The 25626-nt window shown below is 39.2% G+C and overlaps 2 protein-coding genes across 5 annotated transcripts; one reads left to right on the top strand and one right to left on the bottom strand.

Annotated features, from left to right (window-relative positions):
* Nucleotides 1–232: 232 nt before the first annotated feature.
* Nucleotides 233–14165, bottom strand: LOC143849520 (protein involved in starch initiation 1-like). Of its 3 annotated transcripts, XM_077358579.1 has the most exons (3): nucleotides 13869–14165; nucleotides 869–3297; nucleotides 233–408 (listed from the first exon to the last, which is right to left on the bottom strand). In XM_077358579.1, exons 1-2 carry the CDS (start codon nucleotides 13932–13934, stop codon nucleotides 871–873), a joined length of 2493 nt encoding a protein of 830 aa, XP_077214694.1. In that variant the 5' UTR covers nucleotides 13935–14165; the 3' UTR covers nucleotides 233–408; nucleotides 869–870. The 3 variants fall into 3 exon arrangements, with proteins under 3 accessions (XP_077214694.1, XP_077214693.1, XP_077214695.1); XM_077358578.1 differs by lacking the exon at nucleotides 233–408 and having other exon boundaries at nucleotides 581–3297; nucleotides 13869–14164; XM_077358580.1 differs by lacking the exon at nucleotides 233–408 and having other exon boundaries at nucleotides 581–3264; nucleotides 13869–14163.
* A 4931-nt stretch (nucleotides 14166–19096) lies between these two features.
* Nucleotides 19097–23675, top strand: LOC143849598 (serine/threonine-protein kinase PBL34-like). 2 transcript variants are annotated; one of them, XM_077358668.1, is made up of 7 exons: nucleotides 19097–19560; nucleotides 20361–20680; nucleotides 20772–20907; nucleotides 22151–22287; nucleotides 22367–22490; nucleotides 22861–23354; nucleotides 23410–23675. In XM_077358668.1, the coding sequence occupies exons 1-6, from the start codon at nucleotides 19437–19439 to the stop codon at nucleotides 23313–23315; spliced, it is 1296 nt and encodes a 431-aa protein (XP_077214783.1). In that variant the 5' UTR covers nucleotides 19097–19436; the 3' UTR covers nucleotides 23316–23354; nucleotides 23410–23675. The 2 variants fall into 2 exon arrangements, with proteins under 2 accessions (XP_077214783.1, XP_077214782.1); XM_077358667.1 differs by having other exon boundaries at nucleotides 22861–23675.
* Nucleotides 23676–25626: the final 1951 nt, after the last annotated feature.

Here is a 25626-nt window from a genome sequence, read left to right as displayed (position 1 = left end):
CCGTCAGAAGGATTCAACAGATTTGATTGCCACGTACACTGCAGGTGGGTGTCCCATGTGATGAAAAGGGGTGCATTTATCATTTCCCCCGCCCCATATGTGGCAATTGTGAATGATTGGGTCCGTTGATCTGACCAGGCAAACAAATGCTCAGCCCGCCTTTTGCCCATCTTGATCAGAGATCCTAGCTCCTTGATGATCTATCATACATCATTTAAGACTCTGCAAAGAATAGCTAAACCTTTGGATTTTTGTATGCATTTATCTTATGAAAGGGATGTGCATTTGGCAGGGGGCCATGTTGAGCGCCTCATGATGGTCCACCACATCCACAGTCCCAGATCTACATCGTCTCCACGTGGGATCCAATGGTCTTTAAAATTGATGTTAACAATGTACACAGCAGACCTGTACAATAAGAATGTTATGATCTCCCACCCTTTGATCTGATGCTCGCATTATAGAGACGTCGTAACCATAGAAAAAGATCCATGACAAGATTGAGGAAAAGAAATATGAGATGATCAGCATCAGCATCAGCATCAGCATCAGATTTCCAAGTGATAGCAACAATATAAAATGCAGATAGAAATGCCATCCTTTAATGAGATTTATGGCCGGGAGGGTATTATCCCAAAAAATACAACTCAAGAATCCAATACAAGCTCCTGTTTGGGAAAAAAGATATCAATTATACACGATCTAGAGATACATTCAGGGATGATATAATGAGATTCCTACATGTGGGTTATGTCTGAACATTCAACACAGAGGCTAATTGTAACAGAAAAGAACAATACTATATAATCTTGCTAAAGTAGAACAACAAATGTGTTAGCTATCAACAAATGAGTTGGTTGTGCATTACCGTCATTCCATGTCACTGATAATACCGGCGTCCTTCACAAGTTTCTCTGTCAAAGCCGAAAGACGAGCAACTTCTCTTCCAGCCTCCTCAAAATGCTCACTCACCCTTGGGCGACTCCCCATTTCTGCTTTCTCTGTCGGATGGATATCCACATCATCATAACCATCTAAGCTCAAGGCAGTTTGGGTATCTTTCAAAGGCTCCAGGTCCAGGCTCGTATTAGCAAGGGCCTCCTCAGAACTCACACTCATTCGCGAAGGATTCCCCATGTTAGCTTTTTCCTTCAGAAAGAAATCAACGTCAATGTGACCATCTAAGCTCAAAGCAGTTTGGGTCTGTTTCAAAAGCTCTTGGCTCATATTAGCAAGGTTACGCAGGGCACTCGTTGCAGCCTCAGCTTCCAGTTGAGCAGCCTCAAGTTGAAGTTTCTCAATTGCCAAATCCCCCATAGTCTTGTCCCCTATTCTTTCCTGTGCAAGAGCATACAGCTTCTTTAGGCCATCACTTTGTTCCCACATCTCTTCTTTCATTTTCTTCATTTCTCTCTCCCTTATATCCCATCTGTTGAGGATTGACTTGATCTCTTCATCTTTGACATCCAAAGCTCTCTGTAGAGCGAGAAATTCCATTTCCTTCAATCTCAGGGACTCTTTTGTCGTTTCAAGTTCAGTCTCCAGCTGTCTCTGCCACCTTAAGTCGTGATCCATCTTGGGTAAAAGGTTTTCTTTGTCCAACAGGAATGAAGTACTATTATTACCTTCATCCTTCACAGAAATAACCAACTTGCTTGTGAGTTGCACAATTCGCTCCACCACAGTTTCAACTTCAGAGTACTTCAGTTTTGTGTCATCTAGTTCACGTTGCATTGTCTGGACCTGTTCTTCTTTATCCTGTAGTCTTGAAGTTGCTTGAATAAGCTGATCGTCTCTGCTACTCATGAGCCCTTTCAACTCGGCAACCTCATGGTTTACATCCTCCAATTTTCTCCGTGCATTCAAAAGATCTTTATCCTTTTCTTCTAGAAAAAGCTGAAAAGAAGTCTGCTCAGATTTCAGATGCACGATTTGTAGTCTGGCTTCCGCTAATTCGGACTCTTTAACCCGAAGAAGATTTTGGGTATCTCTGAACTCGCGGGTTTTCTGCCCCAGATCCTTCTGCAACAAGGCTATTTCTTGGGTTGCCTGTTCCAAAGAATATCTCTCTTTATTTAAATCCTTTTGTAAGTTGCCTATCAACTCTTGCTCTGAGGCCAGCTGTCGTTCAAGTTCTATGTTCTGAGCCTGTGCAACTCTCAGCTTACTTCGCTCATTCTCTACTTCCAATTGGGCCTCTTTTAAACTTGTTGTGTATGACATCACTGCTTGTTTTAGTTCATTGACTTCTGCCAGTTGTTTTTCGAGCTGAACCTTTTGTTCTTCCATCTTTCTGTGGGAGTAAGCGAGTGATTTTTGGGTAGAAACTAACTCAGATCTTACATCCGCGAGAAGTTTTCTTACTCTTTGAAAGTCCTCCAAAGTTTCCTTAGTTTCCATCATATTTTTGGATGCTTCCGCCACCAGTTTCTTCAGCTCTTCCTGTGATGATAACCATCCCACCGTCCGCCTTTCTAAGCTAGCCTCTGCAACTTTCAGCTTTTCTTCTTTGACTTTTCTCACCCGCACAGACTCCGCTAATTCATGCTCCCGTTCTCTTAACGATCTTTCGAGTTCTTCAACTTTGGCTTCTTGTTTAAGGATGACCTCATTGGCTTCATTAATAAGCTGATCTCTAGACTCAAGGTCAGAATGGAGTCTCATTGCCTCCTCATTCTTGATCATCAATTCATTTTTAAGATTATTTAATTCATCTTCTTTAAGAGAAAGAAGAGATTTTGCACCGACAATCTCCCTGTCCCGGCTCTCAACCAAAAGGGTTAGCTCTTCAATCTGCCTGGCTTGAGAAACTAGATCCTCATTAGCTTTTTTCAGGTCTTCCTCCATTTTCTCCTTCTTAGCATATGCAGCTGCAATTTCTTCCTTTCGCTGTTCCAAGTCCCGCTTTGCAAGATTTAGTTCAGCGTGGTCTAACAATACCGTCCTCTCTGCATTTTGAAGATCTTCTTCCTTCTTTCCCAAGGCAGTCAAGGCAGCTTGAAGGTCTGATTCCAGGTCTTCGAGATTAATGCCAAATTGCACACTGTCCGAAAGACGAGAATCTTTATTCATCTGTTCTTCCAGTCTCTGTGTTTGTGCGAACAGTCTCTCGAGAAGAACCCTTGCAGGTTCCATTGCTCCATTGCTACTGCTACCCATATTTGCATTATCCAATACTGATCTGATTGTCTGTACGATATTCCTCTTTCGACCCCCCCGCATGGCTAGTGCCCTCTGCTCCCTGTTTAGTCCCAAAGAGCAGAGCTGCACTAAGCATTGTGGAGTATTAGGGATCATCTACTTAAATGTGACAATGAATCAAATAACGAACCAATCAACAAAAAGCAACAAATAGTTGAGACATGTACAGAGGAATATTAAAAAGGCTCATATAGTAAGATAATATCGGAAACATGACAGTTAACAAATTATCCAATGTTCAACTAATAAAACAAAAAATAATAATAAAGCAAAATGAGAGGTCACTCCACCTCTTTAATCCAAAAAAGGAACCTGATTATTACATATGATGCAGATCACCTTGCACCATTTTGACTGCCACAAAAATCATTTCATTGCTACCATCCTTCATAACTCTTCAACGGAACAGTTAAAAAGGTGGCCTGGAACTTATCTGTGATTGGCCTGAGCCCAACATTCTTAGGTGCTCCAATTGTTTGGCTCACCTAATGTTGATGAATCAATGTATCAGGCATGAAACCCCCCAAGTTGTTTAATTTGAGAATATATCTCTCCAAACTACCATCCAAATGAGTTTTAACCACCGGCATATAAATAACACATCACAATTTCCAGCATGCCATATGGATGTCAAAGCAATGTCCCATGATCTCTGAAGAAGCTAGGAAATCCCATTTAAGCACAAGAGGTGGATCCCAATAGACAATGGTCTTCTGAAGCAGCTAGGAAGCCCAACATTGGTCTCTTCCATTGCTATGTTAAAAATTGGCATTCTATTAAAACAAGGAGGGTAGGCTCTCTTTTTCCAACATTGCATCTACTTAAAATAACAAAAAACCATCAAGTGAGATCAAATCCTCAACAGGTATCTACAAGATAAAAGAATGAAACAGTTCAAGGAATGGAGAGACTGTGAATCATCTCATTGATCATTGGGCCAAAGGTGAGAAAACAGATATTATAGTCTTTGAGGAAATAGGCAGGCAATAAAATATTACTCACTGCTCCCTCAACAAGACCATAAAAGGGTAAGAGGACCACATCAGAAAAGCTTGTCCACTGCGAGGCTATCCATGGCTCATCCAAGGAAACCCTAGCACCTATGTTACATGGATTCTTCTAATTGGGCAAAGAATCTGTGCCGGACACATCTCGGATTCCAATACTTTAGGATTCACAGAGACACTTCTAGGTCTCTTTTAATTTTTTTTTTCTCTTCTGAATACTACTACCACAACCTTATAATTAATGCATGTTTTAAGTTTTATCCTTCATAATAGTAAGTTTTTTATATTTTTATATAAAAATAAAATATTATATTTACTCAATCAACCTACTAAAATTTTTAATATATTATTTATTATAATTAAAATTTCAAAATTAATTAAAATATTTTGGTGAATCCACGAATCTTTATTTTTTTTGTATTCCGAATCTGACAGTCAATACCCGTGTCGGATTCCGACACTCATACCTGTACTGATGCAACATAGCCTAGCACTCTAGGGGCAACTATCATTAGTGCTTTTCATTCCTTAATAAACTTGAGTCCATAAACAAGTCTCCCTATGATAGGAGGTGCTGGGTAAGGAATTCTAGAGGCGCCTTTCAATCACATATTTCTTTTGTTTTGAAAGTTGGGCCCAACACCATTGAGAAGGGAGCGCTGTTGGCTCCCCTCTCAAGTTGCAGCTTTTGGTTGGATGATGACAACTATAATTATCAAACCTTGTGGCATGTTTAAGTGGAAGAGGTTAGAGTTGTAAATGTGTGTTTCTTATGTAGGGAGATAGAAGAATCGAATCACAACATTCTTTGCAAGATGGCAGCCAAGGTGTGGAGACAAAGGTGAAATCCTTTGGCGTGTTACACTGTATTAGGTTCTTTGTAGGATTTGGAATGGATCCAACAAAGAATGTTTTATGGTAAATCTAAATCCCCTCATCAGATGCCCTTCGAACTGGTTGCACAGAGAGAACTGTAGACTTCGCCCTAAATGAATAAGGTGGGAGAGGGCTAGGAATCCCTAGGGGGCTATAGAGCATTGTCCGAGATTAAAAAAAAAAAACATGATTCAGAGTTTAGCTATGACATCAAAGTGCGAATCATTAATTGTGCCCTCTCTAGAAAAGATCATTTCAGCATTTTGATTGGTTAATTACGACGTACATGGAAGGAGATCTCTCTTTGTACCGCTCAAAGGTTAGGTGATTGCTAGATGAAAGCCTTCCCCCACCCCAACATGCTTAAACTTAATTTTAATGGTAGTTCTCGAGGTAATCAAAATTCATCCAGCATTGCTGGCATTTTTAGGAGCACCAATGGGGAAGCATCAAGGCTTATTCCTATCTTCTTAGTGTGGTGGACTCCAATGGATCTGAAACTTGTGTCCCCTTTACCAGTTTTTTGCATCTTCAAATTGGTCAATAATGTGGTGGACCATGCTGCTCACTCCGGAGTTGAGAAAGCATCGTTGGAGTTGTTTGATCATCTTCCTCCTGGATGTTGTTTTTGTTCACCCTTATTTTCCCTTTCTTTTATTGGTTGTTGCTTGACCATCGTGGTTGTGGGAGTTTTCCTTCTCTTTTAATATATGCATCACCATTAAAAAAACACTAATAAGTGTATTCGATTCCCATATTTCACCATCCAAATTGACAAAGAAACCTCTTTTGCAGCCTAGATAACAATCACCACTACCATTTCCCTAAAAAAGTCACAGTGACAATTAACACAAATCCAACAACAAGAAAACATCAATACATGCCTTACAAGAATTTTTTCATTCCACCAAGTGAATGGCATATCACTCTTCAACTTTATTTCGTAGACAACATCAAAACCCAGTCCAATGTCAAACCCGTCTACCATCGATAATTGTTGTCTCCTACGACTCAAGAAATATGGAATTGAAAGATTGGATAGGGTGTTTTTAATAATGAGTCTCCTCAATAGAGGGAGAAGAAAGAAACTTCCTTCTAAGATGCCAATCTACTTTGCATGCTTTCCACTACAGGATCCTAATATTGGCATTTGTGTTACCTTACTTAAATAGGAAAACCAACACGTAAACTCATCCGCGTGTACTTAGTATCTGTCCCAAAAATAAAACTATTTTGATATCTAACCCAATTTTGAAAACTCAAAGAATCAATCTTAATAGGCATGTTAGGACCAATGTTCTGTCCAAGATGATGCTATCATATCCACATATTGCAGAACCAGACCATCTTTCACTCATCCAACGAAACACACCATTGAAGGCACTTCTCCTTCGCATGCTGAACGGAAGGCCATTCAATCCTATTTTATGTCTTCTTGGAGTCATTTTTATGGACAAGAACCTATGATTTGGCCGACACTTCGAATTTATTGCCGACTCACGTGTCCTGCCGTGTCCGACACGACACGCGTGTCCACACGTGTCGACACTCCTTTGGACACTTTTACTTGTATTCCTAGAATTGTTAGACTTAATGTGGATGTGTGGACATATTTTTGTACCGTGTCAAGTGTGACATTCTGTTTTTTTATTGAATATTATGTTTACCTCATTTAGACAACTCGTATCCATGTCGAAACTAAACACATGAATCCATATCCACAAATCATGATTACATGTACTTTCTATTTTAGCCGTGTCTCCGTTTCTAAAGTTTGGGGATTTGCTGTGTCCGACACTCCGTGTCCGTGTCCACAAATCATAGACAAGAACCTAAAAACCAAAACAGGGGCAAAGTAGGCCATATACTTTGCCCCCACAATCAAAACTTGTCTCACCTTGATTACCACTCTACAATTGAGTAAGACCATCCCCATTACCTATTTACCTCCCTAAATCTTGTTAGATTTTTTATTAAAAAAATCTAAGTTTCAAATATTCCATAATTGGGCTGAGGCTTTAAGGTAGCTTTTCATATTCCTTGGTACTCCAAAAGTCATGCACAAAAGGACAAAAGAGTGGGCCTTTCTTGGTGACTCTTTGCATTCCATTTATGGTGGCTCTTTGGTTTTCTCATTTTAGTTGAATGCCTTTAGTTCTCTCATTAATTGTGATTCCATAAAAATGAAGAGACTCTTGGCTAGCTTCTAATAAGAGAGAAAAGAGAAAAGAAAAAGGCTCTACACCATTGTTGTGGTGTGTGAAAGGAAAGCCAACCAAGGGTGTGTCCCATATTTTGGTGTGAGATTAAGATCTTCACAAGAACCCTCAAAGTGTTTTGTAGAGCCCGATTTGCTTAACAAGAGAGACTCGAAGCTTTGCCTTCAAAGTGTTTGGTAGGTGCACACCAACACTTAGTTGTTGTTCCTGGAGACGGTTCGGTCATCAGATCCTTGCACCGGAATAGGGCCGAATAACGTCTTAAGCGAAGCGTTCGAGGACGTACAGCAGCTCTACAGATATTGAGGATTATCTATTCTCTGTTTGGTATTTCCATCTTTCTCCAGCTCTACAGATATTGAGGATTATCTATTTTCTGTTTGGTATTTCCATCTTTCTCTAAGATCATACCATTGCAGTTTTCATTTTATAATTTCCCTATTTGCACCAACAATCTTAAGACGATATTCGTATAAGATGGATACTGCAAGAGCTATGGATATTGATGGTCTAAAGCTTGAGAACTTTGATGGTTCTGATTTTAACCCTTGGCGTCGAAAAGTAATTTTTGGAATGCAACTTCTGAAAATCTACTATACTGTTCAAGATGAGAAATCAAATTTTGAAGAAGAGAACTCTAAGGAAGAGGCGGATTGGGACCATGATGATGATTTCTGTAGAAGTTATTTGCTCAACTGTCTGTCAGACCATCTTACAGATGTTTATGGTCAAAACAAAACAGCTAAAGCAGTTTGGGATAATCTGGAGCATCAATATAAAGATGAAGAGAATTTGTCAAAGACCCATCTTATCGACAAGTTTCTAGATATGAAATTTGAAGATGGAAAAGAAGTTTTGCCCCAAGTGAAAGAACTTGAAAAATTGGTATTGAAGCTTGAACAGAAAGCGATAAAGCTCAACAATGTTTTCATTGCTGGAGCTATTGTAAACAAGCTCCCTCCTTCCTGGTTATCTTTCTCTACGGAGATGCGTAGAAGAAAGAAATAAGTTTCTCTTGATGATTTGAAGCGGTTCATTCGTATTGAAGATGAAGCCCAAACCCGTTCTTACTTTGAGTTGCTTGAGAAGCAGAAGGCTGCTGCCAATATGATAGAAGCAAAGTCAGAAAATAACAAGGGAAGATATGATGTGAAAAAAAATACAATCCCAAGAAGAAGTGGAACAAAAAGAACCTTAATGTGCAGAAAAAGGATTTTAAGAAGAAAGGTCAATGTTTCAATTGTGGAAAGTATGGTCACTTCGCTAAAGATTGTAGGGCACCACCAAAGAACAAAGAACTGAAGGAGTCGATTAATGTTGTAGCTGGAAATGAAAAGATTTCAGATTTTGTGGCAGTAATCTCTCATGTGGAGGGTACTTCAGATTCTACTGATTGGTGGCTAGACACTGGTGCTACTTGTCATGTGTGCACCAACAAGTCACTATTTTCTTCTTATGTGGCTTCAAAGGAGAAAGTGGCTATGGCGGATCGTTCTACTACTGATGTGCTCGGTTCTTGGACTGTTGTGTTGACACTCACGTCTGGGAAGACTCTTACTCTAAAGAATGTCAAGCATGTTCCATCCATAGCTAAGAATTTAGTGTCTGGCAGTCTTTTATGTAATGCTGGTATGCGTCTTGATTTCCAAGGTGGTAAGGCTGTTATTTCTTATAATAATGTGTATTTTGGAAATGTTTACCGCACTGATGGAATGTACAAAATGAGCACTGTATCTTCTGTTGTTAATGAAATCACTGGTTTTTATTATTCTTCTGAGTTGTGGCACAATAAACTTAGTCATGATAACTATAGGAAGTTGCAAGACATGAAGAGGTTGGGAATATTACCCAAATGTGGGGGTGATAAACCTGGGAAGTGTGAAGTGTGTGCACAAGCCGCCCTTTTCTAAAATTACAAGAAGTACAGAGTGTCTCGATTTGATTCACTCTGATACGTGTGATTTCAGAAGTTTCACTACAAGAGAAGGTATGAAGTATTTTGTCACCTTCATTGATGATCGCACTCGATTTTGTCATGTGTACTTGTTGAAGTCAAAAGATGAAGCTTTTGGGAAGTCTGTGGAATTCCGAGTCATGGTTGAGAAGCAACAGAGCCGACCTGTAAAGAAGCTCAGAAATGACAGAGGTGGTGAATACCGGTCCAATGAAGCAAAGGCGTCTTTCAAGGAGCATGGTATTGTGGCAGAAACCACTGCCCCTTACTCACCTCAATCAAATGGAATTGCTGAAAGAAAGGATCGCACGCTCACTGAGATGGTGAATTCGATGCACATCACTACTGGACTTCCTTCATGTTATTGGGGAGAAGCTCTCTTGACTGCCAATTTTATCCTGAACAGGGTTCTGTATTCAAAGACAAAGATCACGCCACATGAACTTTGGTATGGTTATCCACCTAATTTGGATATTCATAAAGTGTGGGGGTGTCTTTCATATGTTAGAATACCAGATATCATGAGACCAAAGATTGGACCAAGGGCTAATGTGTGCGTATTTTTGGGGTTCGCTGTAGACAGTGATGCTGGAAGGTTTCTGGATCTTGGCACTAACTCAATCATTGAGGCCAGAGATGCTGAGTTCTTTGAAGACAAGTTCATCAAAGACAAGAATGTTACACTTATTGATCTGCCAGAAAACTCTCATGCAGAAGAGTCTACTGAACCAGAGGTTGTCTCCCTACCAGCTTATCAGGAGGTTATCAATGGAGATTCAACCATGTCTAAAGAAGTTGATGTGAATGATGATTCCATCATTCCTGAATCTCATGAGCCTCGTTCAAAGCGTATCAAGAAAGCTAAGTCTTTTGGGAACGACTTTATGACATACAGTGTTGAAGCAGATCCACATACATTCAAAGAAGCGATGAGTTCTAGAGATGCTCTACTCTGGAAAGAAGCTGTTAATGATGAGATGGACTTATTAATCCAGAACAATACTTGGGAGCTAGTAAATCTTCCTGAAGGTGCTAAGCCCATTGGTTGCAAGTGGGTCTTTAAGAAGAAGTTGCGTGCAGACGGTTCCATAGAGAAGTATAAAGCCAGGTTGGTGGCTAAAGGCTTCAATCAGAAAGAAGGTATAGACTTCTTTGACCCTTATGCACCAATTTGTCGGATTATAACAGTTTGTATTCTTATCGCTTTAGCAGCAATAGAATGAATGATTGTGCATCAGATGGATGTGAAAACGGCATTCCTGAATGGTGATCTGACTGAGGAACTGTACATGCAACAACCAGAGGGATTCTGTGTTGAAGGCCAACAAAAGAAAGTGTGCAGGTTGATAAGATCTCCCAACGGTCTAAAACAAGCTCCAAAGCTATGGCACGAGAAGTTTGACAAAGTCCTTAGGAGTGATGGATTTGGTGTCAGTAACTCTGATAAATGCCTATACAGCAAGGTTGATAGGGATAAGGCAGTAATCATCTGTCTCTATCTAGATGACATGCTGATCATTGGGATAGATATACAGATTGTGACTTCTGTGAAAGATTTTCTTTCATCACATTTTAGTATGAAAGATCTTGGAGCTGCCAATACTATCCTGGGGATCAGAGTTCTGAGGACAGAGTCTGGGATTGGTTTGTCTCAATCTCATTACATCGAGGGCATGCTGAAGACATATGGATATTTTGATCTGGCTGAGTTATCTGTTCCATATGACTACAACCAGAAGCTCCATAGCAATACTGGAAGAACTGTAAAGCAATTGGAGTACTCAAAGGTAATTGGTAGTCTGATGTATGCAATGCATTGCACCAGGCCAGATATCGCATTTGCAGTGGGGATGCTCAGTAGGTTTACGAGCAATCCAGGTAAGGAACACTGGAATGCAATCCAGAGACGGATGAGGTACTTGAAGGGTACTCTCAACTATTGTTTGTTCTTCTCTGGTTATCCATCAGTTGAAGAAGGTTTCTCAGATGCTAGCTGGTGTTCAAAGCCAGACGAGTCTAGATCGACTGGAGGCTTTGTTTTCACCTTGGGAGGTGCTGCGATTTCATGGAAATCCAAGAAGCAGACCATAATAGCTAAGTCTTCTATGGAGTCAGAGTTTTTTGCTTTGGAAAGTGCTGGAGATGAGGCTGAGTGGCTCAAAGATCTTCTGCTAGATCTTCCGTTGAAGAAATTGCGTTTGTCGGAAATTACTATCTATTGTGATAATCAAGCGGCCAGCACTGTTGCAGAAAACAAGCTCTTCAATGGAAGAAAGAGGACTCTTCGTCTGAAGCACAACTATCTATCGGATCTGATAAGTCGAGGGGTCATTGCAGTGATCAATGTTCAATCATCAGAGAATGTTGTTGATCCTATGACAAAAGGTCTAAAAAGAGAATTGGTCATGCAGACAGCCGCCAGAATGAGACTTATGTCAATTTGAGGTATGGCAATTTGTATTTGAGTTATGGTCATTTGCATTTGGAATGGTCATTTGTGTTTATATCTACCATTGTAATGACGTTTATGGTTCAAAGACTTGTCTACCTAATATGTCATTCATGGTTCAAAGAATAAAACACAAGTGGACTGATTCATGATTGCTTGCATTTGTTGCAAAAAGGATTATGCATTTGTTGCAGAAATATTCTCTTACTTGTCGGAATGGGTCTCTTGCCTAGATAATCTATTTATATTTGTATCTACCATTAAACTATATTAATGGTTCAAAGCTTAGTCTACCATCAAATATAGTTCATGGTTCAAAAAATGAAATATGAATGGATTTGTTTTGGTGCACTTTAATATAAATTGTTTGAGACCATTCATGTATTAGTGCACTTAACCTGTCAGAGTAGAGGATGGTTGTAAGCCTTAATGAGCCCAAAGCACTTTGTGTGTAAGATGCCTGGCAGGTGCATGCCCTAAGGGACTCACCTATGTATGGGTAGAGGCATATCACCTCTTATGTAGTCTGAGTAGGCAAGACTACTAGAGCCCTACAGAAAAATGAATGAGTTGAGGTTGGCTTTAATGCCTTAATGAGTCCTGAGTATTGTAGATACTCTAAGGAGCTCACCTATGTGCGGGTGGAGATTTGTCATCTCCTATGTCCTATGTAATCTGAAAGATTGCTAAAGCCCACACAGAAACCTGTCATGATAAAGAGGTTGGTTTTTAAAGCCTTCATGTGGTCCGAAGTACTACGGGTACGGGGTGTTTGACATGAACACACTAAAGGAGACACCTATGTTAGGGTGGAGACTATGTGTCTTCTATGGAGCTGGCATACTCCGAGAGCCCTCGCAGAACCAGGACGAGCGCTGTGTGTGTTATTTGTTTCAAGCAAGCTTGTGAGTAGTGTGGTAGTTCAAGGCGTGGTCCACTACGCACTCGTACTCTGAGTCTAGTCATGTGTGATTACTGAAAAGTAGAAAGGTGTTGGTTCAAGGCTAAGTCCACCATGTACTTACACTACAATTTAGATAATCTATTTGGAAATTCAAGTCTTCGAACATTTTCATTATGCATAATGTGACTAGAGCTCTCTGAGTTTGTGAATGATTTGAAACTTGTGGGGGATTGTTGGATTTTTTATTAAAAAAATCTAAGTTTCAAATATTCCATAATTGGGCTGAGGCTTTAAGGTGGCTTTTCATATTCCTTGGTACTCCAAAAGTCATGCACAAAAGGACAAAAGAGTGGGCCTTTCTTGGTGATTCTTTGCATTCCATTTATGGTGGCTCTTTGGTTTTCTCATTTTAGTTGAATGCCTTTAGTTCTCCCATTAAGGGTGATTCCATAAAAATGAAGAGACTCTTGGCTAGCTTCTAATAAGAGAGAAAAGAGAAAAGAAAAAGGCTCTACACTATTGTTGTGGTGTGTAAAAGGAAAACCAACCAAGGGTGTGTCCCATATTTTGGTGTGAGATTAAGATCCCCACAAGAACCCTCAAAGTGTTTTGTAGAGCCCGATTTGCTTAACAAGGGAGACTCGAAGCTTTGCCTTCAAAGTGTTTGGTAGGTGCACACCAACACTTAGTTGTTGTTCCTGGAGACGGTTCGGTCGTCAAATCCTTGTACCGGAATAGGGCCGAATAACGTCTTAAGCGAAGCGTTCGAGGACGTACAACAGCTCTACAGATATTGAGAATTATCTATTCTCTGTTTGGTATTTCCTTCTTTCCCCAGCTCTACAGAAATTGAGGATTATCTATTTTCTGTTTGGTATTTCCATCTTTCTCTAAGATCATACTATTGCAGTTTTCATTTTATAATTTCCCTATTTGCACCAGCAAATCTTCCAGATAAAATCTTTACTGTTATTTCTATGTTTCTATTCAGGGATTTTATTTGAGAAAAGTGAGACTAGAGCAAATAAAATAAAAGCAAAACCAATACAAGATACATCACTTGCCAAGCATAAAGACCTGAATTCCTTTATGCCAACAACCATTGTGATCTTTAAGGCCAAAAAAACCAAAGTGACATTGATATGCAAATAAAGAAAAAAAAAATGGGAAAGAAGCACAAGACCCATCAACAAATCCAAGCACACACATAAATCTGAAGAAGAAGAAGAAAAGAAAGAAGGGAAGAGAATGGGAGTACCTGGGACGAAGACCCATTAGAAAAACAAGTCAAAAGACCGTGATTGAGAGTGGCCGAGAACGCCATGTTCAACGCATTCGAACCTCTCTTTCTCCCATGAAATTCGATTTTCCCTCACTCCAAAAACCATCGAAGAGAGAGACCCGAAAGCAGAGAAATTAAAAAAATCGGCCGAGTGATTGAGAATCTGAGATTGAACCAGTCAGTAGAGAAACCCAGAAAAGGAAAAAAAAAGGGATAGGAATGGAGTAGTACTCGTGACTTGTTGGTTGAGAAAGGGATTGGAGGGAAATAAAGAGAGGAAAAAAAAAAGACAATGAAACTCACGTTATTTTAGTATCTAGATTAGTTCATGTAGCCGTTTGCAACATTTTTATGGTGGTGCAAATGGGGGTTAGGTGGGCCCCGCTAGGGTAAAATTAATTGCTTTGTGGGCTCACTAGTTGGATGGTTAGGGTGGTTCAGTTCATAGAATTGCTGAAAGTGGCCCATCCAATGTGGAGCCCTCACATAGATCTAGTCCTACTGATGATCTACTAATTGGATCTGACTAAGTCTACCAATGGATGAGATTTTAGGTCATTAGGGGCAGGGGTCCAACATGCCCAACAAATGCCAAGTGTGAAGAATTGGTAATGTGTCTAGTTGGACTAGAAAGTAGTTTTTTCCGAACTATATTATTAGGTATCTAGATAAATAAGAGAGATGGTTGGTCATTTTCATATAGGTGGAAGCTAAGTAGATAAAGTGGAACGTATTTAGGATGATGAGACATGATAGTGGGGGTGTTGTGTGGACTGGAAATTATGATGCATCTCTTTCTTTCTATAAGGATCAATCTTGTCTCCACATGCAACTCAGGGTTAGGGTTAGAGTTAAGGTTGCGTTCGCCCTATAAGGTTAGAGAGATTTTTTCTAGGATGGCGAAACCAACCAAGAACCCATTTGTTTATTCTAACAGGTTGGTCATGGAAGATTAGCTTGTTATCCCTCCCAGTAACTATTGTCCGTTGAGCAACGATTCTTTCACTTGGCACCGTCAGATCACTAAGGCTGAATTTTGTCCTGCTCGATGGGCGGAAAAGGTTGGGGATAGTGTTTGGAGAGAGAGAGAGAGAGAGATTTGGGTGCTGAGGAGTGCTAGTAATTGTGGCATTGGGCATGTTGATCGGCTCCACCGTAACTTGCAATGTAGTCCAATTGCTCATATCAACCGCGGTTTGATATAAATTTGACTAAAACAGTGTTTATTTTGGATTTTGAGTGTAAAACTTATTATTGGACTCAACATTAAACGCTATCTAGAGCCTGTTTTAGACTCATCAATTCTCAAAATCCAAAGGGAACAAAGCCTAATTAGGAAACTATAAGAAGACACGATTGTGTCCAAGGTTGCCACAAAGAACCCCCTCTTGCTCTTGCCAAGTGTATCAAAATAGAGATATAGTGGTCATTTAATAAAAAAGATAAGGGTACTGTTGTCATAAAAAATACTAAGCAAAAGCATCCCCGTGTCTTCCTAGCAGCTCTCATTTTCTCTCTCCTCTTTTTTGTACACTTCCTTTTCAAGGCTATTAGCATTTTGCTCGGTTTTTATAAAGTTTTTAATTGTTTAGCGTTATGCAACGTAGTCCTGGGAGTTTATGAGGATTTATTTCCAGTCTTTTTGCTCAAAACAATTCCATTCCATATAGTCTTTAAATCCTAAACTAGGCTTTTATTTCCATTAACAGAAAAGGCAGAGTAGAGTAGGGCATGTTTGGCAACCAAGATTTTTTTTTATTTTTTATGGAATATTTGGTTTGGATTTTGAGAATCGATTTTGAGCCCAAAAATGATTATTGGCCTAAGACATTGGCTGAACTAGACATGAACAAACTACACTATGAATCTCAATTAAATGACTCTTCTCAACTAATCTATAACTCTGAAAGGTGTGAAGGAAATGATTCTCCCTCTGAAGATGCAAGTCTTGTGGAATGATCAATCGTGCATGCTTCGCCTTAGATGATAAAGCCCTTGAGCGTGTTTAGGTCAATGACTCGTTCAATGGTGGGCTTCAGCTACATGATATGTAGACTTGTGCTACAGTCTTGCACATTGTCCTTTGACGAAGTCGTATGAGCGCAGGTCAGTGGGCTTGGCGGAGTGGACCGTGGGTGGACCTGGCCTTGCCTCCAAATGGCTTTAGCTACTATGAGGGACTTCGGTCCTGCATAATCGTAGTAAGTCTATGCCTTGAGTAGTCATGTCATGAGGCTAATTTCTGCGTGGCATCGTAAGTCTATGCCTTGAGTAGTCATGTCATGAGGCTAATTTGTGCGTGGCATCGATATGCCTCGCATTGGATGGACTCGCACGTGGCCTGAGGGCGTTGTGTTTGATAGACTCAGGGTAAGGCCCTTTGGGCCTTGCACTGGAAAAGATTGTCCTTTGCATATAAGTATGGTAGGTGCCACATAGATTTGCCAGACAAAAAGTGAAGGCTCATTTTCAAGAGAAGGCAACCAATAGAGGTGGAAATACAATTTTTTAGAAGACAAAAAAGGAGTTGAAAATGTTGAAAGGGGTTGGAAATAAAACTATCGTTTCACTGGACAAACTATGAAATTTCTTTGTAACAAATGGAAAACTCTGCATTGTTTTCTTATGGGAGAAAAACATTTCCCTTAAGAGACGTTTATGTGGTGTGGCCCACAGCCCCATAGGACACAAGGGAGGGGTTGCCCCCACACTGAGTAGGGCTAAGAGGGGGAAGAAAAGTTGACATGTTTGTGGCATAAGCTAAGGCCCATCCATCCATCACCACTTTCCAACTTGGCTTTGCAATAGTACATAAATTATTAGGATCTAAAAATGCTTTTTTTTCTCCCCAAAGCATCAGAGAGTTGTTTATAGTTGTTTTGATGAAAACGACCCTTCAACAAAGGACTCCACCACCTTGATGGTGGAAAAAAATGCACTCAGATATTCCCCTCTTTCTTCCCAATGAGAACCCAACTAAAAAACAGACCCTCTATTATTATATTTCTTAGAATTAAGCTGCATGGCCCTAGGGTCTTGATGGGATTGCACTCAAATATGCTCTTGACCATCTTTCTTTTCGTTTTGACCACTGAAAAAACAATCCCTAGAAAAGTAGAAAGCCTAATCCTCAAAGGAAAAATTACCAATGGGAGACGTAATTATCAACAGGATCCATGCTTTTCTGAAATTATCAACGAGGGACAAAAGACGTCTTGTCAGTAAAAGCTGGACAAAAATATCCTTTTCTTAAGCAACACATTTTACTTTTCCACTCTTCCCTCCTCTCTTCTTTCCTCCTTTTTTTTTACTTTTCTATTTTCAACTTTGTTTTTTTTACCCTACCAGTCATCTTCCTCATCGTTCAGACACCATTATTGTTGGAAGTCTCGAAAACTTGAACATGAGTTCATTCCCATCTATCTCTCTGTATCTAGGTTTTGTTTTTCATTTGTTTTAGGGTTTTGCATTTCTCCGTCTCCCTTTCAACGGCGGATGAGGAAGATGAATCGTAGGGTAGAAAGGAAAAAAAACGGTGAAAATGAACGAGTGAAAAAACAAGAAGTAAAAACGTGTTCATAAGGGACTTGATAAGCCCATTCGGAAATTGGTAACCCCATTTTGATATTAGATAACTCCAATCCCAAAGGCTTGAAAACCCCCTTCCAAAACTCCAGTACCGTCGGCCAATTTTTAAGGACCTAATAAGCCCATTCGGAAATTGGTAACCCCATTTTTATACTAGATAACCCCAACCCCAGAGACTTGAAAACCCCCTTCCAAAACTCAAGTACCCTCGGCCAATTTTTAGGGACTTGATAAGCCCATTCGGAAATTGGTAACTCCATTTTTATACTTGATAACCCAATCCCAGAGACTTGAAAAGCCCCTTCCAAAACTCCAATACCCTCAACCAATTTTCAGGGACTTGATAAGCCCGTTTGGCAATTGGTAACCCCATTTTTTTATGCTAGATAACCCCAATCCTAGAGGCTTGAAAACCCTTTTCCAAAACTCTAGTACCCTCGGCCAATTTTCAGGGACTTGATAAGCCCATTCGAAAATTAGTAGCCCCATTTTTTATACTAGATAGCCCCAATCCCAGAGTCTTGAAAACCCTCTTCCAAAACTCGAGTACCCTCAGCCAATTTTCAGGGACTTGATAAGCCCATTCGAAAATTGGTAACCCCATTTTTGTACTAGATAACCCCAATCCCAAAGATTTGAAAACCCCTTCCAAAACTTCAGTACCCTCGGCCAATTTTCAGGAACTTGATAAGCCTATTCGGAAATTGGTAACTTTACTTTTGAGAGTTGCTAACCCCCTTCCAGAGAGTTGATAAACCCCTTGTGCAACAAACCCCTTTCCTATGGCAACTCTTCTAATGGCATCAGTTTTTCCTTATACAACCACTTGTCTTCTAAAACGTGAGTTAAGACATCCATGCATTATCTCCAGAACACACCCTAAAATACAAACTGCTTAAACCCTAAACAAGATAAATCAAAAACAAAGGAAGATGACTAGTAGGGTAAAAAAAAACTCAACTTTCAAGTTTTCGAGATACATAGAGATAGATGGTAAGAACTCAACTTTCAAGTTTTCAAGACTTGCCAACAAAAATGGTTACTGAACGAGGAGGAAGATAACTAGTAAGGTAAAAAATCAAAAAAGGCGAAAATTGAAAAGAAAAGGAAGAGGGAAGAAGTAAAAAACAAGGTGAAAACGTGTCATAAATGCCAAAGGGCATTTTCGTCTAGCTTTTACTGACAAGACCTCTTTTGTCCCTCGTTAATAATTTCAGAAAATCATGGGTCTTGTTGATAATTATGTCATTTTTCTGTCCCCCATTGGTAATTGTTCCATCCTCAAAACCCTAAATGGAAATGGGAAGAATGGTAGTCCGGGGACTACCAAAAACATTGCATTTTGCCGGAATCTCAACAATGTTCTTTACCATTGAATTGTTGGTTGGTTGTTTGTAGACCACTAATTTTGATGGCTAGGATCATTGGAAAGGTGACTTAGGCCTAATCTTTGTGGGCTCCATTGATGGACCCATTCCAATTATCTCACACACACAAGTGTTGGTAATCCAAGGAAAACACACCAAATTTTAAAGCCCCTTGTGGGCATTGAGATTACTGCATTAGGAAAATAAAATCTTCAAAATTAGTCACCTTATTATAGAAAAGCACCCAATGTAGCCCAAAATTTCACTCACAGCAAAAAGAAGGAAAGAAAAAGCAGAGCTTTTTAGGAGAGAGGAAGAGGAGGGTCTAGAGAGAGATGGTGGGAAAAGTAGTTTTTGTACACTATGATGATGGTTGTGATGATGATTATGATGCCTACAATCTCAAACAAATCCTCTCCACCAAGGGAGCACCTCTTCCTTCTTTTTTTTCACCTCCCTTCCTCTCTACTTTCCCAAATTCTCTACTTTTCATCAATTTTCCTCACCTTCATATCTCATTTCTATCTCATGGGGGTGGTGTTTCTCTTTTTCTTGTGATTGTGAATGAAGTGAAGAGAAGAAAGGAGGAATGATGGAAAACAAGTGTGGGTGTTGGGCAGTGTTGAAGCGCGGCGTGAAAGGAGCTTGCAAGGCCTCTTCATCCAGAGACTCTGCTAACACTCTCCCTCGAACCAGTCTAGTCTATGATGCAGGTCTCGGGTTTTGAAAACATGTTTTTCTTGTATTTCTTATATGGGTTTGTGTTCAATTCTATTGTTAATCTTATGCTTTACTTGTTTCTTCTGCGAAAATGAGGAAATTATCAATGGGGAAGCTCCTTATAAGGAAATGGGTTTTCCCTGTTTCCTTTTTTCTTTCTTGTCTATGAGAAAATTCGAGCTACTCGATTTTTTTTAACTATCATTTGTTTGTTTTCAGGCTACCAATTATTTGGGTTTTCTTTTATTTCTTTGGGTAGAGTTATTGGGTTCTCAGATTTCGAATTTTTTTTTACTATCTTTTGTTTGTTTTTAGCTTACCATTTATTTGGGTTTTCTTTCAGTTCTTTGGGCGGATTTCGATTTTTTTCTATTAGTTGTTTGTTTTCAGGCTACCAATTATTTGGGTTTTCTTTCATTTCTTTGTCTAGAGTTATTGGATTCTTAGATTTTGATCTTCATTTTTGTTCTTTCTTTATCTCTTTCTCTCACTCAGAATTACAGATAATTGATTATGATTGACCAATCCATTCCTGTTCTGAATTACTGAACCATGTCAAATTTATTGGCAAGTGTGAGAAGTTTTGCTTAGCTTTCCTCGATATTAAGATTTCAAACCAAACTGTTTTAATTATTTCCATCTGCTTTTCTTTTGGTAGAGTCAGAGGTCTAACACTTGATTCCTGTCAAACACAGTTACTCTCAAGATTTCAAACCAAACCATTTTAAATATTTCCGTCTGCTTTTGTTTTGGAAGAGTTAGAGATCTAACACTTGATTTTTTGCAAACACAGTTACTGAGATCAGATACTTGAATGCTAGCAATCGCGAGCTCAGTGATCCTCATGAAGCCCAACTCTCAACAGACACTGTTAATCTACCAACAACCCAAAAGGGTGCTTCTCCCCAATTACTTCAGTTTACTTTCCAGGAGCTCAAAGCAGCTACCGGGAACTTCAGACCCGATAGCATTCTCGGGGAAGGTGGGTTTGGGTATGTTTTCAAAGGATGGATAGAGGAGAACAGCACGGCCCCTGCCAAACCTGGCTCAGGTGTCACTGTTGCAGTTAAAAGCCTAAAGCCAGATGGTCTTCAAGGTCACAGGGAGTGGGTGGTCAGTAGATAGTCTTTGTTTTAGAAATTTGATGTTAGCGAACGAGCTGTTAAATTGTTTTGCGGTTGATATGATAGGATTCTAAATGCAGGCCGAAGTTGACTTCCTTGGGCAGCTGCACCATCCAAATCTAGTTAAACTCATCGGTTACTGCATTGAAGATGATCAACGACTTCTCGTCTATGAATTCATGACCCGTGGAAGCCTTGAAAATCATCTCTTCAGAAGTTAGTATCTGATATTCTGACTTGTTGGATTTCTGTTTCCCATGTAGTAACTTTATCTGCTCAAGTAAACTTGCATAATATGAAATCACTCTCTATGCACAACTGAGCATTTGACATTTATTGACTGTCAATCTATTGTATATAAACTGTATTTAGTCATGGTGATGTTATCTTAAAACTGGTCTTAGTATTATTAATATGCTATTTTTCACAAAAGATGGTTGCTAATTTCCAATTTGGAGAAGCGAGTGCCAAAGAACAGATTCCAGATATAGATTGTGTTATGGTGGATTCCCCCGGTGCCATCTATTGTTCTTTGTACAAATTTTTATGCATTTTACAGGAAGTTTAAAGCTCCCCCGAGTCGACTCCCTTTTACCTTGGCCGCATTCCATGTTTTGTTGCCGTGTCCACGTTTTGTCATACAAAGCCAATAAAAAATCCTTTGACTCACTCGAGTTATGACCGCATCAACTGACCGTGTCCTGCCGAGTCGACTAGGATTTTCTTCGGCCGCGTTTTGACCCTCATCTGCATTTTGAAACACTGCTTTTATTTTATCTTGAGCTGGTTTTTGCTTAAGTTTGATGTATTCAATCATGACCTTAGACTTTTCTTGAATATAAACTGAGGCAAGCATTGTTGTGAAAATCGGTGAGGTTACAGACTTACAGACAGCGATTTTATACTCAGCTTAGTTGTTAGGGAACTGTAAAATTCACTAGAAATATTTGATCACAATGTGGCAGAAAGTTTGACATAAAATATGACATTGATTTTAAGTCTTTCTAATTTTTCTAAAGCTTCTCTAGAAATTTGGAGAGACGAAGGATGTGTTTCATGGTAAGAAACCTCACACCTATTTCTTCAAGGAGAGAAAATAAAATCTGCTTGCTTAAGAAATTCCAAGACTTGAATGTCTAAGATGAAATCAACAGGGGGTTCTTTTTCAGTTTCTGTACTATAAAGATGCCAGTTTTCTTATTGCCATTTCAAAAAAAAAAAAAAAAAGATGCCAGTTTTCTCCTCTTGGTTTAATGCAATTCATTACATAAAATATAGTTTGTTTTTTGCAGTTAAAAGTAACTATTGATTATTTAGTCTAATGCTTATATTTTTACCTTGCTTCATGGCATTTAGAATTTTCCCCATGTAATTCCTCCAAATATTTTTTACCATGATTATTTAGAATTTTCTTCATGTAAGTCCTCCAAAATGATGCTGATGTTCTTTCGATTTTTAGAAGGAGCTCCACCACTTGCATGGTCCAGCAGGATAAAGATTGCACTTGGTGCAGCTAAAGGATTAGCTTTTCTCCATGGAGGTTCTGAACCAGTCATTTATAGGGACTTCAAGACATCCAACATTCTGCTAGATTCGGTACATGTCAAAATCTTTGATTTGTCGAATCATTAGGGATTCATTCTTTTATGTATTTATTGAATCTTCCTTTTTATAGGAATATAATGCAAAGCTTTCAGATTTTGGGCTGGCAAAAGCTGGGCCCCAAGGTGACAAAACACATGTTTCTACTAGGGTTGTGGGAACATATGGCTATGCTGCACCAGAGTACGTGATGACCGGTAAGCAGTCTGATTTGTATGCTGGTTTGACCGTAACCAGACCATTTACCTTGATGTTGGAACTGTAAGATACTGGGTTTCAAGCCTCATTACCTATTGGTATAAAGTTTCAGAGCATTAATGTCACAAATTTAATTCCAATATGCCTAGAAGAGGGAAAACTATAGGAAGCAAGTAGCAGTGAGATTTTTTTTCACAAGTTAGGGAGGAATGACTAAGTTTTTTTCTTTAGTAATTGTAAGAAAGTGAATTTCCTTGGATTGTCTCTAATATGGTGGCATGTCAATTTTTAGGCAAAAAACTTATCCGGTTAAGGGTGGAAGGTTTAGATATAATCCATCATATATGATTCCGGTTTCCTTTTATGCAGGGCATTTGACGTCTAAGAGCGACGTTTACAGTTTTGGTGTTGTATTACTTGAGATTTTAACTGGTCGAAGATCCATGGACAAGAAAAGACCAAGTGGGGAGCAAAATCTTGTTTCATGGGCTCGCCCATATTTAGGAGACAAAAGAAAGCTTTACCAGATTGTAGACCCTCGCTTGGAGCTCAACTATTCCATTAAAGGAATTCAGAAGGTTGCACAGTTAGCTTGCTACTGCCTCAACAGAGACCCTAAAGCTCGACCGTCAATGGATGAAGTTGTGAAGGGTCTCACACCATTACAAGATTATAATGACTTAGCCATCTTGTCTTTCCATTCTCGTTCTTCTCAATTAGGTCGGCGAAAGAAGAAATCAGACAGTAACTGGCAATTACCCCATGCACAATCCAAAAGCATCAAGGAATCTCCATTAAATACAGGTAAGCAGCTTTGTAGATGATCTAGTTGGATTTATTTTATAAGTACAAGCACAGCCATTCCCTCTGTTTCTCTTGGTGGGATGGATATTCTACCCAGTTGTTGGGATAACTATTATCTGGAGAATGGAGTGTTTGATCTGCAGAAGGATAAATGAGAGGGGGAAGAGGGTCATTTCAAGGCTTGTGTTTTTGGATAAGCCATGATGTTAATATGCATGACTGGATAGAGATGGGATATTTTATTTCTTTCGATCAGCATTTCCAAAAAAGTTCAGAAAGGTACATCATTTTCTCTATTTTGAAACCTTGAAACTGGAATGTATCTGACCATCATGTTTGGATTGATTAATATAGTACATGCCTTTGCCATAATTGATCTATTATTGGAATTAGATAAAACTTCTATTTTCCAAGCTGTCTCCAATTTCTTGAGCGTGATGCCTAGAATTCTGTGCATCCCATTTTGCTCAGTGGTTGATCTTCAGTTATGATGGGAAATGATGCTTTGTTTAAGTTTCATTGTTTGCTATTCTTAGATTGCTGGTGTTTAACTATGGTTGCCTTGCTGGCTAAGACCAGGTTGAAACCAGCACTGAAAAAAAGATAACGGTCGAGTAAACTAGATTTAACATCTTGATTCAAAGAGAATTTATTGTTGGAGCTAGGTACCTTTGAAATTTAAATCAATTTATGTTACTAATATGAGTGCCTCTCCAGATTATATCAAAAAGTAGGTCAATACTAATTCAAATTGTCTGGCCAAACCTTGGTATCGATTACCCATTTTCTGTAGTCACTCAGTTACACAAGATTTTTATTTCTCTTATTTGGTTTTCTTTTCCTCTTTAATTTTCCCCTGTAAGTGCTGTTAAATTTGTTGGCACAGGCCTCACTGGTGAGAAAATCCACCGTATAAATCCCCGACTTGATCCTGCACAAACAGAAAAGTTGGAATAAACAAACCACTTCCACTATGAGAAAACAAATGACAAGATTACAACGGGATTAACCTGAAAACTCGCAAACCATAACCCTTTCCTTGCCCTCTCAACCAAGACAGTACACAAGAGTAACGTGAGAGAATCCCCAGGAGAAAAACACGAGGTGTTAAAGGTGGTTTATTTTTAAAGAAGCTATCAACCAATAGAAAAAAAAAAAAGGTTTATGAGGTGAGAGTGTCATTATCAATGCAAGGGATCCAGAAACATTTTCTCTTATAAATGATAATTTTCATTCAGAGGAATGATAGAATAAAGGGTGCCCTTGCAAAAATTAGCTCCAAGGGCGCCCCTATTGGTTGATTTTTGCAAAGTGAGCACGTTTATATGATGGAAATGATATATTCACCCCATTTTTCTTCCTTGGGCTGACAGAGGAAAAGGAGGGTGAATATATCACTTTCCCATATATAATATTTTTTTAACCATAGTAACTGCTTTAATCTAATTTATAATTACATAGGTCACCTTGATATAAACAACTTCTATTAGGGTGGGCAAACCACTTCTATTTGCCATTACTTGATGCTCGCTCCTCTCTTATCCCTGGGGTACCAACAAGGTAGGTGAGGCAATATGAATCTATATTGGTGGGTTGCCCACTGTTTTGTTCCTTGTTGGGTCTTGATTCATTTCCTGGAGGGAAATGTATGTTTAAGGCTATTGATATCGGCACTGCCATTTTTTATAACTGCACTCACACGCCGTCTTTTTATTTTTTGATTTTTGTTTTTTGATTGGCTTTTTGAGAATTATAGAATTATAATAACATTTGACCGCTGTTAAATAATAAAAGACACGGTGAGTTGGTGCAATTATGAAAACATTGCAGCAGTGCCAATAACAGTAGCCTTTATATTTTGTGAAGTTTTTCTTTAACAAAAAAAAAAAAACCTACCGCATATGTAGCATGCTTCTCTGCTTTCTTTATAATGGTTTGTTATATAATATATCAGGTTAAAACTTAATAAACTCGCACTAGATCAGCTTGGCTGAGTTGGGACAAGGTTTCTTGGCCAACCCCTATGTGTGTTATGGTGTGTTAGCATATGGTGGGGCCATGGAATCCACATCCACATCCCTTGATCAAACAATCTTGACCGTCCACCTGGTGACTTGCATATGAGACAGCAAATGGCCCACTGGATGGGGAAAGCCCATTGAATGAACGGCTAGGATCATCCAAGCAAGATATTATTGGCCATCTAACGATAAATTTTGAAAAGACCAATGCTCAGCCAAGCATCATATAATGTTCTTTACAAATAAACGGCACACAATGCAAATAAACATTGAGCAACACGTCCCTGACATCAAGGCCATGGTCAGAAGA

This window comes from Tasmannia lanceolata, unplaced genomic scaffold (assembly GCF_043159265.1).
Source record: "Tasmannia lanceolata isolate RefF3 unplaced genomic scaffold, GAP_Taslan_0.1 ptg000018l, whole genome shotgun sequence".
Taxonomy (NCBI): domain Eukaryota; kingdom Viridiplantae; phylum Streptophyta; class Magnoliopsida; order Canellales; family Winteraceae; genus Tasmannia; species Tasmannia lanceolata.
Note: the sequence above shows the minus strand (reverse complement) of the source record. Positions and strands in the feature narration are given on the sequence as shown.

Coding starts and splice junctions, on each gene's coding strand:
- LOC143849520 (XM_077358579.1), bottom strand. CDS start 13,934: ATGGCGTTCTCGGCCACTCTCAATCACGGTCTTTTGACTTGTTTTTCT. Junction 3,298..13,868: donor CTAATGGGTCTTCGTCCCAG/GTACTCCCATTC, acceptor ACATTTAAGTAG/ATGATCCCTAATACTCCACA.
- LOC143849598 (XM_077358668.1), top strand. CDS start 19,437: ATGATGGAAAACAAGTGTGGGTGTTGGGCAGTGTTGAAGCGCGGCGTG. Junction 20,681..20,771: donor AAGGTCACAGGGAGTGGGTG/GTCAGTAGATAG, acceptor TTCTAAATGCAG/GCCGAAGTTGACTTCCTTGG. Junction 20,908..22,150: donor TGAAAATCATCTCTTCAGAA/GTTAGTATCTGA, acceptor TTCGATTTTTAG/AAGGAGCTCCACCACTTGCA.